Raw genomic sequence first — 19,407 nt, 5'->3', positions numbered from 1 at the left:
CTCCCACCTGCTGCCTGAGAGATTCCACCAGCAGGCACCTTTCACATTGGATGGTCCCCCCAGCCTCGATATCAGTAAGTGGAAATTGCAAGTTACAGTCTCTGCAAAACCACACCAGAATCTGGGTAGAAGCATCCATGTTCAGGCGCTCTGTCTGGCTACAGGTGCAGGTGGAGGAGACAGAAGCAGTGCTGGCACAGGTGTTGTGGGTCTTCCTAACCATCGTAAGTCTCCCTCTGTCAAACTCCCTCTCAAAATCCCCTGTCTGCAGCCCCCTGTCCACTGAAAGAGTTGTTTAAGCAAGAAGTTTTGAATGTAGTTGGTTTATAGGTTTTAAGGGGAATAAAGGGAAAAACAGATGGAACCGGCAAGGGACCCTCGCCCCCTTCCCAACTCCCTTGCGAAACTCCCTGTTAGCAGCCCCTGGTCGCAAAAGCTCCCTGGTCGCTTGTGCGCTGCTTTATAAAGCCCTGGCCTGTATGAATGGGGTGTCATTCTGCTGTGCCACTGGGCTTTTGGGACTGTATTTTTTTTTTTGACAGGGAGGGAAGGGGAGTGGAGGGGAGGGGAACACCAAAAATGTTTTCTTCCTGGCTGGCAAAACAGCTAGAGCTACACCTGTAAAAAGCATCCCCCTAGAATTTCTCCACATCTTGACCTTGATTAGGAAGTGACACTTCTGAGAAAGAGGAAGAAACAGTCTCCATGTGTATTCAGCCTTTAACTCATTAAAAAAAAAAACATCCAGAGAATTGATAGAGCAAGTTTTATAAATCTAAATCAAAATAAATACCCCCAGGGGATGGGACAGCACTAAGTGGTAGTGACTAGAGCTAGTCAGGGAAAGGGGAAAGAAAATTCAGCAGTTTTCCGTGGATTTTTTTTCTCCTGTCTCCTGATTAGTTCTAATAGCAACTCAACGCTACACCTGATCTGGTCTAGATTTTAACAGATAACCTAGTGCCAAATACTTTTGCATCCAATTGTCAATACCAAATACTGTACAGTTAAGATGAGATACGGTGATTCAGTCACAAGTGAGCATTAGGCTTCTCAATTTTCCTCTTGTCTTGTTTAGCATTATAATGTTAACAAAACCAGAACATACATTTAGTGAGAACTCTTTAATTGCACCTGGATCTGAGTCTCATTTTTTAAAAAAAACAACAACATGATATCTGATCCTGGATGTCAACATCATCATAAAAATTCAAATATGTGCAGAAGCTTATCTTGGTAAGTCTCTTGTTCAGATAATATCTTTGATAGACTCAAGTTAATGAACTCCTCTGTGGCCTTAAAGTCAACAAACTCAGCATGCCTTCATGAAGATGTATTCTGAGTCATATAGCTTAGCCTTCTTATAGTGAATTTTGAGGCCCTTTTTCTGCAGAGTTACCTATTTTATAGAGGTATTTTTGTGATTATTGGAGGGGTGCATAGTATGGCATAAGTTAAACAACAAAACAAAAAACAACCCCCCTCAGTGCATATTAGCATCTGCACACCTTATAACCAGTGCATAATGGGGCATGGACTGAGTAAAGATACATAGAAGTTGTTACAAGGAGAAGGGAGAAAAATTGTTCTTTTTAATCTCTGAGGCTAGGACAAGAAGCAATGGGCTTAAATTGCAGCAAAGGAGGTTTAGGTTGGATATTAGGAAAATTTTCCTAACTGTCAGGGTAGTTAAGCACTGGAATAATTTGCCTACGGAGGTTGCGGAATCTCCATCATTGGAGATTTTTAAGAGCAGTTTAGACAAATACCAGTCAGGGATGGTCTAGATAATACTTAGTTCTGCCAGGAGTGCAGGGGACTAGCCTAGAAGACCTCTTGAGGTGCCTTCCAGTCTTATGATTCTATGATTTTATTCACAGCTCAGCTACTTCATTCCTTCACAACTCTTGGATGAATACCATCTGGGCCTGGTATTGCTATTTATTTTATTCTGTGGGTTCCACTAAGGTAAAGAAAGTATTTAGTTTCTTTGCAATGTTCTTATCCTCGTTAATTACTCTCAACTCTCCAACAGAGACTTTTTGCTTCTGACATATTAAAGATTAATTGCTCTTCAAAATTTCACTTACTTCCTGATTTTACATTGCCTGCTAGAGTTTATGTTCCTTTCTATTGGCATTAGTTGGCTGCACTTTCTGAAGAAGAGTAGTTTGGCTGAATATCTTTTTGTACTTTGCCATTTAATCACAGTTCCCCCCACCTCTTCCTTTTAGCTTCCTTTTTCATGTATAAGTACTGTCAGAACAGCACAAGCATCATAACAAAAAGATGGCCCATGTGTCTAATTGCTTATAATCTAAGTGGTTCAACTACCGTTAGTTGTGAACTAACTCCTCTGTATTACCTAGGACTCATTGAGAAAAGCATAACCTTTTGTAAACTCTAAGAACTACCTTTTTTCCCCAAAAAGTAGTTATTTAAAGTGCTAAGAAATTGCTTCTCTAATTCTTTATGTTACAGAAGGAACCTGATGTGTTATAGTCTTTCTACAACATGCATATTGTGACTTGCTTCTCTCTCATAGAAACAGAGAGACATTGAAAAACCATTCTTGGAGATTCCATGGCCAGATTATCAAAATCTCTCTATGATAAATGCAGGATATGTTTTCCCTTCTGTTTTTAAAAGGAAAGACAAAAAATACAAACCCAAAGGACATTATTGTTGTTTTAAGCATTTCAGGGTACTTGTTTCTTTGGCTTAGACACGAATAAGGTTATATTTTTAAATCTAGTGCCAGACACGTTGATTGTCCCTCGCCCCAGTTAATTGTCCAAGGGCAAGGCTGATAGATATAGAATCCTTATTTAGACAGAGGAGTACTCACTACAGTGATTAAGATGCCTTATTTTAATCAAAACCTAGTACACCTCATTGTCCTTTACTTCACTAATGAAAGCTGGATTGTTTCCAGCTGGCTCCCTTAGGTAACATTTCGCAATGTTCAGGTGCAGCGTTGTCCAGTCATTCTGGCAAGCTGGTTCCTCAGTACATAGGATTGGAGAGAGAAAAAAAACACAACACTATGACAATCAGCTGTTAAGCAGTATGGTCACTTTAGGAGATGTTCAAAAAGTGGAAAGTAGAGAGAGAGAGAGCTCCCATTTCCTTTTTTAAAATCAACTGATGTAAGTTGTAAGATGTAAGTAAAGTCTAACCAAAACACAATAATATCTTCTTTCATAAAGTATATCATATTTGATATAAAGTGACTTCCAGGGGCAGCAAAAAGTAAATTATCCAACAAGCACTCGCACACTAGTCTACAGCAATGGGCATACCTACAACCACCATCTCAAAAACACCCCTCTACCCATGTGAAGACCTATCTCCAAGATTGAGAACTCTCCTCAGTTATGAAACCTCTTCCACCCAATATTGCCAAGCCCCCAAAGCTCAGAATATTCCTCCCAATCACACATTAAAGAAAAACTATTACCATTCTGGGAATTTAAAGGTGCTATTTTTAATAGCAGAGAGCACCCATATAAATATAACAAGGACATACTGAAACATTATGGATATAAGAAATATCAGTGGCCTGGAACATACTGCTTATAATGGGAGAATTAAGGATATCAAGTCATTTCCCTTATCAAAGTGAAGGTTAAGAAACAACTTGAATGTAGTAGATATGTACATACATGAGAAGAAAAGAAACTTTTAATATCATATAACACACAAAGTCATAACATGATCCAGTGGCTGTAGGTTGAAAATACACTAATTCAAACTGCAATTAAGGTGCAAATTGTTAGCCATGAGGGTAATTAGCCACTGGAACAATTTAACTAGAGAAGAGATGATTCTCCCATCACCTGAAGTCTTTATTTAAAGATGGGATATCTTTCTAAAGGTCATGCTGTAGTTCAGTCAGAAGTTATGGGCTTGAGGTAGGGCTCATTAAAAGAGAAATGCTATGGCCTGTGTGATGCAGCAGGTCACACTAGATGTTCCTTGATGTCCTTAATGGAAAAATATAAAACTGAACATAATGGATATCACATTCAAACAAAATAGGTTCCTTTCTTCATACCATAGTATAATATATTTCATAAAAAGCTGATATAATCTATGAGATGACTAAATCCCAGTTTTAGGCTCCACAGTGAGCCAAATACTCCCATTCAGCTGCCATCTAACCCTGTGGCTATCTAGAGGGTCAATAGAGGTTCAGATGACAATCAATCTGTCAAGATACCAAGCTCTTATATAGAATTTTTCATCCATAGATATCAAAGTGCTTTAGAGAGGAGGTCAATCTATTCAATCTCACACACATAGCAATCTGACTAACCATTTGAATTTTAGATAAAGCTTAACTCTTAAGTTATTACATACAAAATCTAACCATTTTCCTGTATTGGTACATGTGCACTGTAAAAAAATATATATTACACTCTCAATCATCATTTTCCAGTTTGGTTTTCCAAAGATTTTGTGTGTGCCATGCACTACCTTGGGTAAAACTTGATATTTGGAGGCCATTTTCACCTGCATTGTATCAATAGTTTGATCTCTAACTCTGAAAAAAAAAAATCCACCTTTAGTCTTTTTTTTTTCAAAAAGGTTTCAGTTATACATCTATATCGTCACAACCTCTAGCTCAAATGAGCTGAAGTTTGGATCACTACCCAGACCCTAGATACCCTTCTGAGGCTCACCAAATTTCAGAGGAATCTGACCAAGCATGTAATTTTTAAAGGTGAACTTTTAAAAAGAAGTTGTGATGCAACCTTAATTATAGTGTCTCTGCTGTGCCACTATAATATTGTTATTTGTACTGCAGTAGTACCCAGAGGCCCCAACCAAGATTATGACCTGATTGTGTTTGTACAATGCCTAACACGCAGTAATTAATCCTGAAAAGTGATGAACACTCTTAACTCCCATTAAAGCCAATGGGAGTTAAGGAAGCTCAGCACTTATCATGACTGAATGCCCATTGTGAATGAAAGTCCTTACCCTGAAGTTCTTACAATCTAAACAGATAAGTCAGACAAAGGGTGCAATAAAATAGTACAATGTCTGTGCTCATCCCACCATCTGAAAGTGGAAGAGTCATAAAGAGTGCTATTACTGTCAACATTTATATCCTAAATTTATAATGGTTCAGGCTTATCCTTGCAAGAATCTGAGCAGCACATGCACAATTTACCCAGACCTCTGAGAGTGCACAACCCCAACTTGTACATGTTTAATAGGTCTTGTATATGCACAAAAGTGTGTTCACACCTCTGAAAACTAGAGCCCATTTATGTAACAGAAAAGAAAAAGGATAGACTACTTCTGGAAGTGGGGAGAGAATACTAATAATTTTACCCTCAGAACAGTGTGGCAACCACAAACAGCACTCCACCTTGTTGAATGACAATATGATTAATCTTTTATTCCAAGTGGTTTTGTCCTTTATTCCAATCATTCACAGAACATGTTTTATTATCCACAATTTTGAAAATAGAGTTTTACTGATTTATGAAGGTGTGTTATATGGTGGCAGTTTTGGGTGAAATATTGTCAGGAACCAGACTGTGTTAAAGAAAGTTTGTGACAGAAGATACCAGCTTGTTGCACATAGCTATGCCAACCTAACCCCAGGTGTAGACACTGGTAGGGCAATAGATGAATTCTTCCACTGCTGCTTAGAGAGGTGGATTACCTACAATGACAGAAAAACTCTTCCTTTGCTGTAGGAAGGGTCTATAATAGCATAGCTGAAGAGTCATACCTGTGCTGCTGTAGCACCACAGTGTAGGCATGACCATGATATGTACAATATAAAAAAAGATTTCATGATGTCCAGAGTTACCTGGTTTATTGCATAGCTTTTTTTTCTTTGAACTGAGAACTCCATGTGATTCTAGAGATATACAAATTTCAGCAGTTTTGAGCTTCGAGCTGTTTTTCAGTTTCATTTCCCCAGGGAAATTATAAAATCCCAGAGTTTAATTTAGATTTAGAGTACGAACCCAGAACTCAAAACGCAAAACAGCCCAAACTATTGTGTTTGAGTTAAGAAAAAAAAGCTAAAGGAACACTACAGGGTAACACCACAGAGTTTTGCATATTCTCCATAAGTAACCATACATCAGATCAGGTTCACTGGAAGGTTGGCCTTGTCTCACTGAAAGATTTGAGAATCTTGGCTAACATTTTGGTAAAATTGTCCTAACCTTTGAGTTTGTAACCTAACCAGGTATTGGTTAAGATTCATTGGCTATTTTCATCATAAAGGTTTTGCATACCTTCATGGACTTTGATCCATGGAATCCTTTATCTGAATCTCAAACATATGGGCCCTTTTCTTCCACCACATCATATGGTTAACTCTCACTGAAGTTGATGAGATGGTGTGAGTTACTAGCATCCTATGGCAGGAGAACAAGACCCTAAATTCCAGTAATATACCTGCACTTAATTTTATCTTTTCTCTTAAGAGTATCTGCCAACTGTGTTGCAACAGAGAGAGAAGGTTCTGTTCCCCCCATAATACATTTACACACTTTGACTTCAATTAAAGAGGAGAATCAATCCCTGTACCTTCTATAATTCTTTATTCATGTTTCATCACTTATCCTATGCACAGAGAAAAGACACAAATGCTGACAATGACATACCACCTTGCTGGTAGCTCAGTCATATCCCATATGTGGATACTGAGAGATAACTGACAGTTATTACAGGACATCAGTTACTGTCATCCAGCCATGAACAAAACCACAGATGGGTTCATTTCAGCTTTTCTGTCATATGAGTAAATGCACTCATTAATTTTTCCTTATTTAAAGCAGTCCCCTCCCTTTAGAAGTCTTAATTACACTAATTCTAGTTGACACGAATTATCAGCACAGGTTACTATGATGGAGTCTACAAGTGTTGTTACAGTTAAAGTTGTGTCTGCATTGCTATTTAGAAATCCATTCTTCAGGGAGTTTCTATTGCAACTCTTACCTGTTCAAATTCAGTCAGGGGCTAAAAACAGACTTTGTAGGTGTATGTATGTATGTGTTTAATTAAATGTGACAAAAGGATTGATTCAGCTGTTCTAAATATATTTTAAGTTATCAATAATACTCATTTTAAAGGTATTTAGGGCCTTTCATTTGAATCAGAACATTTCACAGAACAGCACACATAAAGCAATGGTTCAAAAACTTACTTGAGGTTGTTGTGGGTGCCTGCAGTTTAGACCAGTCCCCTGACTGACATTGGCAGGTTCCATAGTTATAAATCCAACTCATGGAAGAAGTCTTAGGCCTGGTCTACACTAGGCGTTTATGTCGAAGTTAGCGCCGTTACATCGAATTAACCCTGCACCCGTCCACACTGCGATGCTATTTAGTTCGACATAGAGGTCTCTTTAATTCGACTTCTGTACTCCTCCCCGACGAGGGGAGTAGCGCCAAATTCGACATGGCCATGTCGAATTAGGCTAGGTGTGGATGGAAATCGACGCTAATAGCTCCGGGAGCTATCCCACAGTGCACCACTCTGTTGACGCTATGGACAGCAGTGCGAGCTCGGATGCTCTGACCAGCCACACAGGAAAAGCCCCGGGAAAATTTGAATTGAAATTCCTTTTCCTGTCTGGCCAGTTTGAATCTCATTTCCTGTCTGGACATCGTGGCGAGCACAGCAGAACTGGCAACGATGCAGAGCTCTCCAGCAGTGATGGCCGTGCAGTCTGTGAATAGAAAGAGGGCCCCAGCATGGACTGATCGGGAAGTCTTGGATCTCATCGCTGTGTGGGGCGATGAGTCCGTGCTTTCCGAGCTGCGATCCAAAAGGCGGAATGCAAAGATCTACGAGAAGATCTCTAAAGACATGGCAGAGAGAGGATACAGCCAGGATGCAACGCAGTGCCGCGTGAAAATCAAGGAGCTGAGACAAGGCTACCAGAAGACCAAAGAGGCAAACGGATGCTCTGGATCCCATCCCCAGACATCCCGTTTCTACGAGGCACTGCATTCCATCCTCGGTGCGGCCGCCACCACTACCCCACCAGTGACCGTGGACTCTGAGGATGGGATAGTGTCCACGGCCGGTTCCTCCGACATGTTAGGGGACGGGGAAGATGAGGAAGGAGATGAGGAGGGCGAGGCAGTCGGCAGCGCTCACAACGCTGATTTCCCCGACAGCCAGGATCTCTTCATCACCCTTACAGAGATCCCCTACGAAGCGTCCCCAGCCGTTACCCCGGACACAGAATCTGGTGAAGCATCAGCCAGTAAGTGTTGTAAACATCCAAACATTTATTTTTAACAAAACAGGAATATTAACAATTAAAAGAATGGGTTGTTCATGATTAGTGTGCCCTATGCGCTTAACGGTTTAGTCATGGGCAGTGCAAGTTTTGAAAAAAAATCTAGCAATGTCCGGTTTTCAGTGATTGTCCTGCACAAGCCGCTCTACTGTTTATTCCCTGCTACTGCAGCTACAGTAAAATGCGGTCTATATGTCCGGGGATAGAGCAGTAATCCTCCTGGGATATCTCGATGAAGCTCTCCTGGAGGTAATTTGAAAGCCGTTGCATGAGGTTCCTGGGGAGAGCGGCCTTATTGGGTCCTCCGAAGTACGACACGTTGCCGCGCCACAAGACTATCACGTACTCGGGAATCATTGCTCTGCATAGCAGGGCGGCATACGGCCCTGGTCTTTGGAGGCTTTCCCGGAGCATTCTCTGTCTGTCGCTCTCAGAGATCCTCATCAGGGTGATGTCGCCCATGGTGACCTGCTTTTAATTAGGTAGGGGAATGTTAGTGTTGGGACTGCTTTCCCGTTCCTTGACAGAACTGTAACCACTGGTTTGTAGCCACGCGGTGGAGGCGGGAGAGGGGCAGCCGAAAGGGATCGTTCCCGGGGACAGCCGCGAGGGGGTGGGACAGGGGCAGAGTTCCCGCTTGCCGGATTGCTGGCTGCAGGAACTGACATAGCTTTAAATGTGAAATGAGGCCAGTGGTAATATAAAAGTTTTAAACTGCCACAAGTGTACGGCTTACCATGTCTGCCTGCAACAGAAATTCCGTTGTGCTGCCCCGCTTCTCAAATGTGCTGTGCAAGACCCCAGGTACTGAATGCGAAGGCCGAAAATTCGACCTTGTGCTGAGTGCGCATGTGATAGGTGTTGTGCATGGTCTTGTTCACAGAGAAAGACTATGTTCTTTGTTCACAACTACATTTTTCTTTCTGAGGAATTCACTCCCTTTTTTCCATTTCCACAGCCCCATCTGCGACTGTCTCACAACCTAGCCTGGAATCACACTCCCAGAGGCTAGCGCGGATTAGGCGTAGGAAGAGGAGGACACGGGAGGACATGTTCTCTGAGCTTATGGCCTGTTCCCAAGCCCAGGCAGCACAGCAGACCCAGTGGCGGGAGAACTTGACCCAAATGCACCAAGCCAACATGGATCGGGAGGAGAGGTGGCGGCAGGAAGACCAGCAGGCGACTCAAACGCTGCTTGGACTACTGAGGGAGCAAACGGACACGCTCCGGCGCCTTGTGGAGGTTCTGCAGGAACGGAGGCAGGAGGACAGAGCCCCGCTGCAGTCCATCTCTTACCGCCCTCCCCTGCCACCAAGTCCCATACCCACCTCACCCAAAGTGCAAAGAAGGAGAGGCGGCAGAGTCCCTGCTAAGTCTCACTCCACCCCTGCAGAGAGCTCTAGTAGCAGAAGGCTCTCATTTCCCAAAATTTGAAAAGTTCTTTCCTTCCCGCCTGACACAAGCCCCCGTCCAAGTTTCACCTCCCAATGCCATGTGTAGTTGATAATAAAAAATACGTTTCTGTAAACTACTGTTTCAATCATGTTCTTTTGGAGGAGGATGGGAAAGGGGGTTGGTAATTGGACAGGACAGTCACCTTTGGCAGGGTACATAGTCGGGGGCAGGCACAGCAGCAGGGCACATACACAGTGCAGTGATGCAGTGACTAGTTACCCTGGTTAGTCTGGGAGGTTGTTTTCATGTTATGTGGTGGGGGGTGGGTTGCTCTGTGACTTTGTGGCAGGGGAGGGCAGTTACAGATCTTAAGCGGCGGTCCTTAGGCAGGATCACAGAGCCACACAGCAGGGGATCTGTAACCGTCCTCCCCCTGCCACAAAGTCACATAGACCCCCCCATACACACAGTCCCGATCAGGAGGGGTGACAGGCTCCGTTGAAACAACCAGCCCACCAGAGCGGAGCCTGTCAATCCTTGAGTTTAGAAGCTGCATTCGCGTCACTACACTACACCCGCTCCGCACCACAGTCTGCGTCCCAGTTTTAAAAAATTCCCGCGAAAACAGTATTAAAGAAAATGGTGTGCTTTAACAAAGTTGAACTATTTTTATTTCGAAACGTGTGTTGGAAGGGGGGTGAAGGGGGTATGTAACTGGATAGGATAGTCAACATTAACTGGGTAAAGAAACAGGGGCAGGTTTAGCTTCTCAGTACACAAACTTTAAAGTCACAGGTTACCCTGCTCACTCAGGAACTTTGCTTTCAAAGCCTCCCGGATGCACACCGCTTCCCGCTGGTCTCTTCTAATCGCCCGGCTGTCTGGCTGTGAGTAATCAGCAGCCAGGCTATTTTCCTCAACCTCCCACCCCGCCATAAAGGTCTCCCCCTTGCTCTCACAGAGATTGTGGAGCACACAGCAAGCTGCTATAAAAATGGGGATATTGGTTTCGCTGAGATCACAGCGAGTCAGTAAGCTTCTCCATCTCCCCTTGAGACGGCCAAAAGCACACTCCACCACCATTCTGCACTTGCTCAGCTGGTAGTTGAAGAGTTCTTTTTCAGTGTCCAGGGTGCCTGTATAGGGCTTCATGAGCCAGGGCATTAGCGGGTAGGCTGGGTCCCCAAGGATGACTATAGGCATCTCCACATCCCCAACAGTTATTTTGTGGTCCGGGAAGTAAATACCTTGTTGCAGCCGTCTAAACAGACCAGAGTTCCTGAAAACACGAGCGTCATGAACCTTGCCCGGCCATCCCACGTAGATGTTGGTAAAACGTCCCCTGTGGTCCACCAGTGCTTGCAGCACCATGGAAAAGTAGCCCTTTCGGTTAATGTACTGGGTGGCCTGGTGGTCCGGTGCCAGGATAGGGATGTGAGTTCCATCTATGGCCCCACCGCAGTTTGGGAATCCCATCGCTGCGAAGCCATCTATGATCGCCTCCACGTTTCCCAGGGTCACTACCTTTGGCAGCAGTACATCAACGATTGCCTTGGCTACTTGCATCACAACAACCCCCACGGTAGATTTGCCCACCCCAAACTGGTTCGCGACTGACCGGTAGCTGTCTGGCGTTGCAAGCTTCCAGAGGGCTATGGCCACTCGCTTCTGTACACTCAGTGCAGCTCGCAACCGGGTGTCACTGCGCTTCAGGGCAGGGGACAGCAACTCACAAAGTTCAAGGAAAGTTCCCTTCCGCATGCGAAAGTTTCGCAGCCACTGGGATTCATCCCAGACCTGCAGCACTATGCGGTCCCACCACTCAGTGCTTGTTTCCCGTGCCCAGAATCGCCGTTCCACGGCATCAACATGACCCATTGCCACCGCGATGTCCTCGGCACTGGGTCCCCTGCTTTCTGACAGGTCCGTGCTACTCTCAGACTTCAGGACATCACTGCGGTGCCGTAGCCTCCTCGCCTGACTTTTCTGCATCTGCCTCAGGGAAACCTGTATGATAAGCTGCGAGGCGTTGAGAGCGGCCACAACTGCAGCGATGGTCGCAGCGTGCTCCATGCTCGCAGTGCTGTGGCGTCCGCGCTGTCAATGACTGGAAAAGTGCGTGAAATGATTTCCCGCCGGCGCTTTCAGGGAGGGAGGGCGGGAGTGATGGACGGATGACGACAGTTACCCAAAAGCACCCTCGACACATTTTGTTACCCAGAAGGCATTGCCGGCTACACCCAGAATTCCAATGGGCAGAGGGGACTGCGGGAACTGTGGGATAGCTGACCACAGTGCACCGCTTCGAATGTCGACGCTTTCACCGTTAGTGTGGACGCACAAAGTCGAATTACTGTCCTTAGTGTGGACACACACGTTCGACTTTGCAATATCGATTCCAAAAATTCGATGCAAGTAAAATCAAACTACTCTCGTAGTGTAGACAAGGCCTTAGGCTTTTCAATCTTATGTCATTATTGCTTGACTATCTTACTTTTTCTGGAATACATTTTTACAGTTAGTGAAGAATTAGCACTAACATTCTAAAGCATTTTACATTGTAATGAACTTTGCATGTTAATTGGTGGGCTCTCTCAATTATAGGGTAGAGCTAATGTGCTAAAAGGAATCTATAAGAGACAAAGGCAAATTTTTTATTTTGGAAATATAGAAACAAACAAAGAAAACAGTTGAAACATTTTCCAGAGTCCTTATGTTGAAAAATAATTTTACATAGAAAAACAGAGATCCCGAAAAAAAAATCACATCAAAATAGATTTGTAGATTATTTTTTCTTTGACTGAGCAGGACAACCATTTTTAATCCATTGCTGGTTTTTTTAATCTTTTTTTTTTATCATTATCTTGATGATTCTGTACCTCCCATTTCAGCATGAATATTTTCTCACATGTTAACAAGTATATTGCTTCTGTTACTTTAAACAAATCTCTTCGACCACCTTCAACTTGTAGAGTTCCCCCCTTCCAAATAAAAAACATTGACAAAAGCAGTACGGGGGGGGGGGGGGGGGGAGAGAAACGATAAAATTCTTTAAAATTAGAAAAAAAAACTATGGCCTTTCTCCTGCTGTTATTAAGGCCACGAAAACTCATACGGATACGTTATTCTCTCTGCACAGTGATTCTCCCCCGCCCCACTAGATTTTACCATGAGTATTATAGTCAAGAGCACATAGTTTTTTGGAGTGTTTTTCAGAACAATAATGGTGTAAGAACCATTTTGACCTCAGAGAACTACAATAAAGAAACTGGAAATGGAGCTATCTCAGATATAGAGGTTTTAGAAGGTGTGTGCTTAATATTTGTATTCTTGCATAAGGATTTTTTTAAAGTCCATATAGTCAAAAAAAAAAAAGTCCATTGGATACATTATTGAAAATTTGAAATAAAGTTTTCAAAAGCACCTAACTAACTTTAAGTGCCTATGTCCGATTTTCAAGAGTGATTTTGGCATCAAGAGCCAGATTTTTTTTTTAAGTACTTATGTACTTAAAGATGCAGATTGGCATTTAGGTGCTTTTGAAAACCCCACTAGGTGTGTAGCTGCATATTTCTGCACCTAAATAATTTTTTTAAAATCTGGTCCTTAGGACCTTAAGTCTTACTAAAAGGCAATGATACTTAGGTGCTTTGAAAAATATTTACCTTAATAATATGCAAGTTTACTACTTCTCCCCACCCCTTCTTTAAAAGCTCAGGTAAAAATTTTTAAAATGGATTATGATCATGTCTATAGAAACTTCTTCTGTGTTGGTCTTTAAATGCCCTCCCCCTCCCCGCACTGTGGAGTTTATTTCTTTGTGATTTTTTCTCTTTAAAAATGGGAGGGGGGGTGGGAACTTAAGGGGCAAAAAGGAAACATTGAAAGTTCTACCAAGATGTGATCCTCTGAAGATGTCATTTAGGATTTCAATGGATATTGATTCAGTGACTCGGTTTACAAGACATAGAGTGTTTTTGTTCGATTCCTTTGTTTTATGTTTTTCTACCAGGGAGACCTGCACACCCACACTCTGGAGGCAGACAAAGACACTGGGTTCTTTCCTTTCCAAGCCTCATCAATACCAGTAAAAAAAAAAATGGAGTCAAAATTCTGCTTTCACTTACCCCTGTGCAACCTCACTATCTTCTATCCCCTCAGTTACACCAGATGGTAATGGGCTTCACAAGTGTAAGTGAGGGCATAGGCTGGCCTGAGAACGTTCAATAATTAATAATAGACTAGAAATGGAATAACTGGTGCAAATATTCTATAGCAGCGTATCCCTCCAACTAGAAGGTAAGGGTGACAATTTTGAATAGTCACCTCTAACTCAGTTGAGAGTTGTCAGCACTACTGAAAATCAGGCCCTACAGTGGGCTTCTAATGATGGGCACCCAAAAAAAAAGAAGGACGTGAAGCATTTGAAACCATTTTTGAAACTTGATCTTATACTGATGGACTAAGCTAGATATAGAATACAGACTATGGTTTGGGATTTGAATAAACTGGTGCAATTATGAAAGTAGTGAAGAGTTTTAAAAACTAAAACCTAGATATTTTCAAGAAGGCCTCAACTGGACATTTAATTTTTGGCTTGCAATTCATATTGCAGATACATTGTCTCGGTATACCAAAAGAAGGACAGGAGACACTTGATATGAATTTCACTTAGGCCACAACTTTATTATATAGATGTCTGGGACTACCTGGCAGATAAAGTGTACAGTGCAGGCAAATCTATGTATATTCAAATAATTACTCGGGGCTTTCATCAGCCCCCCTTCATTTTCCAGCTAGGTCACCCCCAGCCAACCCATGGCTTGGACCTTACCATCAACTCCCCTCATAGGAGGGTTAAGGTGGGCTATGAGAATGGGGAGGGGGTTCGCTCCCTACAGTACCAATCATAGGAGTCCCTAACCCTCCTCCCCTGTTCTGTTCCTTTATTCAGCACCTTCTTTAAGTCCTTTATCAGACCATTTATCTGGTCACTGGATGCCTTCCCTATGGACTACCTGCACTGGACATACGCCACAAGGAAGCACCAGCAATTTGCTTGGCTGCCTCCCCACCAACCCAGTTGACATCTCCCAATGGCCTCTTGTATAGCGTGAAGCCTGTTGTGTGGAACAAAGGGGCTTCCCACTCCCAGGGCTTTTACTTTTATAGCCTTCAGACCTTACATTCCTTTAGCACCCTCAGATACACAGCATCCAGCCCCATGGACTTGTGCTCGTCCAGTTTTTCTAAATAGTCCCGAACCACTTCTTTCTCCACAGAGGGCTGGTCGCCTTCTCCCCATACTGTGCTGCCCAGTGCAGCAGTCTGGGAGCTTACCTTGTTCGTGAGACAGAGGCAAAAAAAATCATTGAGTACTTTAGCTATTTCCACATCCTCTGTCACTAGGTTGCTTCCCTCATTTAGTAAGGGGCCCACACTTTCCTTTACTTTCTTCTTGTAGCTATCATACCTGAAGAAACCCTTCTTGTTACTCTTAACATCTCTTACTCGCTGCAACTCCAAGTGTGATTTGGCCTTCCTGATTTCACTCCTGCATGCCTGAGCAATATTTTTATATTGGTCATTTGTCCAATCTTCCACTTCTTGTAAGCTTCTTTTTTGCGTTTAAGATCAGCAAGGATTTCACTGTTAAGCCAAGCTGGTCGCCTGCCATATTTACTGTTCTTTCTACACAACAGGATGGATTTATCCTGCAACCTCAATAAGGATTCTTTAAAATACAGCCAGCTCTCCTAGACTCCTTTTCCCCTCATGTTATTCTCCCAGGGGATCCTCCCCATCAGTTCCCTGAGGGAGTCAAAGTCTGCTTTTCTGAAGTCCAGGGTCCATATTCTGCTGCTCTCCTTTCTTCCTTGTGTCAGGATCCTGAACTCGACCATCTCATGGTCACTGCCTCCCAGGTTCCCATCCACTTTTTCTTCCCCTACTAATTCTTCTTGGTTTGTGAGCAGCAGGTCAAGAGCAGTTCTGCCCCTAGTTGGTTCCTCCAGCACTTGCAACAGGAAATTGTCCCCTACACTTTCCAAAAACTTCCTGGATTGTCTGTGCACCTCTGTATTGCACAGCAGATATCAGGGTGATTAAAGTCTCCCATGAGAACCAGCGCCTGCGGTCTAGTAACTTCTGCTAGTTGTCGGAAGAAAGCCTCGTTCACCTCTTCCCCTTGGTCTGGTGGTCTATAGCAGACTCCCACCACGACATGATCCTTGTTACTCACACTTCTAAACTTAATCCAGAGACTCTCAGGTTTTTCTGCAGTTTCATACCGGAGCTCTGAGCAGTCATACTCCTCTTTTACATACAATGCAACTCCCCCATCTTTTCTGCCCTGCCTGTCCTTCCTGAACAGTTTATATCCATCCATGACAGTACTCCAGTCATGTGAGTTATCCCACCAAGTCTCTGTTATTCCAGTGACATCATAGTTCCTTGACTGTGCCAGGACTTCCAGTTCTCCCTGCTTGTTTCCCAAGCTTCCTGCATTTGTGATCACCAGATCAAGTTTTCACATTCCTAGCCATCATATTGGAGAAGTCATAGATTTTGCAGCCTCCTGAACGCTCATTGTTTAGTTTTTCAGCAGCATTAAAACCAGCTATTTCTAATATTTCAAGTGTGTGTGTGTGTGGGGGGGGGATGGTTCCCTCCTCACACACTGCATTTCTAAATATACCCAATTCATGTGAAAACATTCTTTGTAGAATTTACTCCGAAGGGCTATTTTTCAATAGCTGTGCTTGAATACAATATTTTTGGTCCACTTTAAACCAGAAATGCATATTTTTAAAGCAATTTTAGTGCGGCCACATGAAATAACTTGATCTTTGGCTTTACTTTTGCACCATTATTTATGTTTTTTACAATATTTCTCAGTGTTTGACTTCCTCTTAAAATTGTTCTTGATCAGTAGTATTGCTAATAAGCCCGCCAACAGGTTTTACTTCCTCAATTATTACATCTGTTTTCTACAGATTAAAAAAAAAAATACTCTCCCCATGTGCTCATTATCTTTTCCAGTTTGGAAAGGAGGCTGTAAACCTTGACAATTATACTGCAATGTCTTTTTTTTAAATTTCTCCCATGTTTTCTAACTCTTATGATCATGATCTATAAAAATGTTCTCCCAATCCTTACTTTATCTTCAAAGAGCCTTCTTTTTTAAGACAGTTTCATATTTGCTTTATCAAACTTCATAGTCTGCAGGTAGTGTCTCTCTATTATTTCAATGTTGCTTTCTATCTTTTATGAATTAAATTATCCCTTCGAGTTACATTCTTTAGAGCTATTGTCCTCTTCACCTCCTCAGTTCATCATACTATTTAATCCTTTATATCTGTGTGCCCTGTCTCCCTTCTATGACCTTTCCCAGTGTTTTAAACTCCTCTAATTTTGTATCTCAGTCCATCAAGTCACACTGCTACATTTAAAAATAATTTTGCTGACTGCATCTTGAACCATTCTTTGAAGATTTGCTTCTAAACCGCTTGTCATTCCAATTGGAGATTTTTTTTTCCTGGGTTAAGTATCTTTTAACATAATGATCAAGCAAACTAGTGATGCCATGCCATTCATATTTTTGATAGCTATTTAGGAAGTCCTGCCCTCTCAGAAATGTTTCAATACATATGGTCAGTGGGCAAATGTGCATAAAGAGGTGTGTTTGAGTACAAAAGAGGGGAAGAGAGAAACAAGGGTGGCAGGTATTTTATTTAGAACATTATAATTGAATATTCCCCTTTTTAGTCTTAGTAAAGATCAGATGAACAGGTTTAAAACAATCTGGGTATCTGCCTAGAGGTAGGTATACTGGCCACCACTTCTCGACTAGGCAGACTGGTTTTTAAACCTCATTCCAGTGACACTTCTAGACAGACAATTTTAAATACACTTAAGCAATAAGATTTTTACCCCACATTTGATAGTAGGCTCTCCCACTCTGCTGGGAATCAGTGTGTGCTAAGATTGCTCATTTACCAAAGAACTTGTTTAATATTTAATAAGAGGCATCTTCTCTTTCTTCTGATGCCTTTTTTTCCCCCATGTCCTGCCTATCATTGCAGTTTTATCTATGGAAGTTTATAGTTTAAATGAATACCAAAGAACATGCATTTTCTTTTATATCAGCCTGGTAAATCAGATTTCCTCTTACTGTTTGCTTTACTAGCTGCAAATTTTTTTTTTTTCCCCATGTAGAAAATCTCTCAATACCCTGGCTTTATATTTTGACCCAATTTGCTCCTTCACAGTCTCTTGGACTATAAAGGCAGATCTAGCATCAAATAGTAATCCTGAATGATTTTTCTATTTCCTGATGTTCCCTCTTCCCCCACCCCTACATTTTTAATCTTAAATAGAATGGAACACTTTAGTGAATATAAACCATTTTATGTCCAAATACCAGCTTAATCTGAACTCAAATTAAATACGACTTTCTTTTTTCTTGTTCCCTGATTCTAAAGTATAAGTCATAATGATCTCATTATTGTTCCCTTGTCTAATACAGTGTCTAATAACAGTATAAAGTTGCATCCTTTTATTCTTCATTTTGCTAGACTTTATGCCCCAACCCAGAGTTCTTTTCATGTCTGGCTCAGTACTGTTTATAAACTATGTCTTTGTAATAGGTCTTCAATATCTTCAAAGGCCTCTGTTTGGTCGGCAGGATGTCTGTGTGACAAGATAAGAATGTTCAATGGGGTAGTGATGAGAACTGTTATATAAAGCAGAAACATGGCTGTTATAAACAGCTGAGGGGAGGAAACTAAATGGTTTTCAGTGTCAAAAGTTAAAGTGTATTCTTAACATCCATTGGTTTGATTTTATGACAAATGAGTCTTGGACCAGTTGACAATAAGATGATTTTAATTCTGGGGTCATGTCCAATGTTCAGAAGAAGGTATATTTTTACAGAAGCTTTATAGTCCTGAGGTCAAAGGAAATAGAGCATGAGTCTGACCACAATTGTGGTTGGAAGATGAATTTTTGAGGGATTTAAGAAGCCTAAATGCTCTCGTAGTGATTCTTACCAAAATACAATGATTTGCATGGGACTGCTCAAGATCAAAGCCCATTCCACTTGCCACCACAGCTATATCATAGCCATGTGAATCTGCTGCTGCTGCTATTTTGTAGATAGATCAATCCATACATATACCCCATGCCACTTTTAGATTCATAGGAATAGAAAGCTATAGTCTGCTGACCCAGAGGCTCCAGATCAGTGACTATGGCTGGAATTGGAACATTTTAAGCAATAAATCATATGTCTTTTTAAGGTGGAATCATTCACTGCAGGCTCTCTCATTTCAGAACTCAATATATGAAATATCTTAAAAGCCATTGCAACTAAGCAGAGTGTTCCATCTTTAAGGGTTTATTTCCACCTGAGCACTAGAGAAAAAACAAAGTCACTATATTATAATGTATCGGTCTCAAATATTTAAAGTTCAATGCAATCTTTATTTTCAGATGTTTGTTTCAAACTTTCAATGAGAAAGTATTTTCATATTATAACAGTCACTAGGAGTTCAATGCCACGGGAGAACAGAGAGCTTCATAATAATGGCACTAACTTCTGAAAAGCTCTGTGACCTCTGTTAACAACGATGAAATTTCAGTTCACAAGGAACAGGATTTTTGTACATTTGCAGTGATAATACAGCTAAATGGAGACACATTCACTAGTTCTATTGAAATTGCAAAAT

General features: G+C 41.9%; 1 protein-coding gene across 1 annotated transcript; it reads left to right on the top strand.

Annotated features, from left to right (window-relative positions):
- The first annotated feature begins 7,293 nt into the window (after window positions 1-7,293).
- On the top strand, window positions 7,294-10,071 carry LOC135983634 (uncharacterized). Its single transcript, XM_065596384.1, has 2 exons — window positions 7,294-8,248; window positions 9,243-10,071. The coding sequence occupies exons 1-2, from the start codon at window positions 7,672-7,674 to the stop codon at window positions 9,716-9,718; spliced, it is 1,053 nt and encodes a 350-aa protein (XP_065452456.1). The 5' UTR covers window positions 7,294-7,671; the 3' UTR covers window positions 9,719-10,071.
- The last annotated feature ends 9,336 nt before the right edge of the window (window positions 10,072-19,407 follow it).

This window comes from Chrysemys picta, chromosome 5 (assembly GCF_011386835.1).
Source record: "Chrysemys picta bellii isolate R12L10 chromosome 5, ASM1138683v2, whole genome shotgun sequence".
In the NCBI taxonomy this organism is placed as follows: Eukaryota; Metazoa; Chordata; order Testudines; family Emydidae; genus Chrysemys; species Chrysemys picta.
This window is presented reverse-complemented; position numbering and strand designations above follow the sequence as displayed.

Coding starts and splice junctions, on each gene's coding strand:
- LOC135983634 (XM_065596384.1), top strand. CDS start 7,672: ATGCAGAGCTCTCCAGCAGTGATGGCCGTGCAGTCTGTGAATAGAAAG. Junction 8,249..9,242: donor ATCTGGTGAAGCATCAGCCA/GTAAGTGTTGTA, acceptor CCATTTCCACAG/CCCCATCTGCGACTGTCTCA.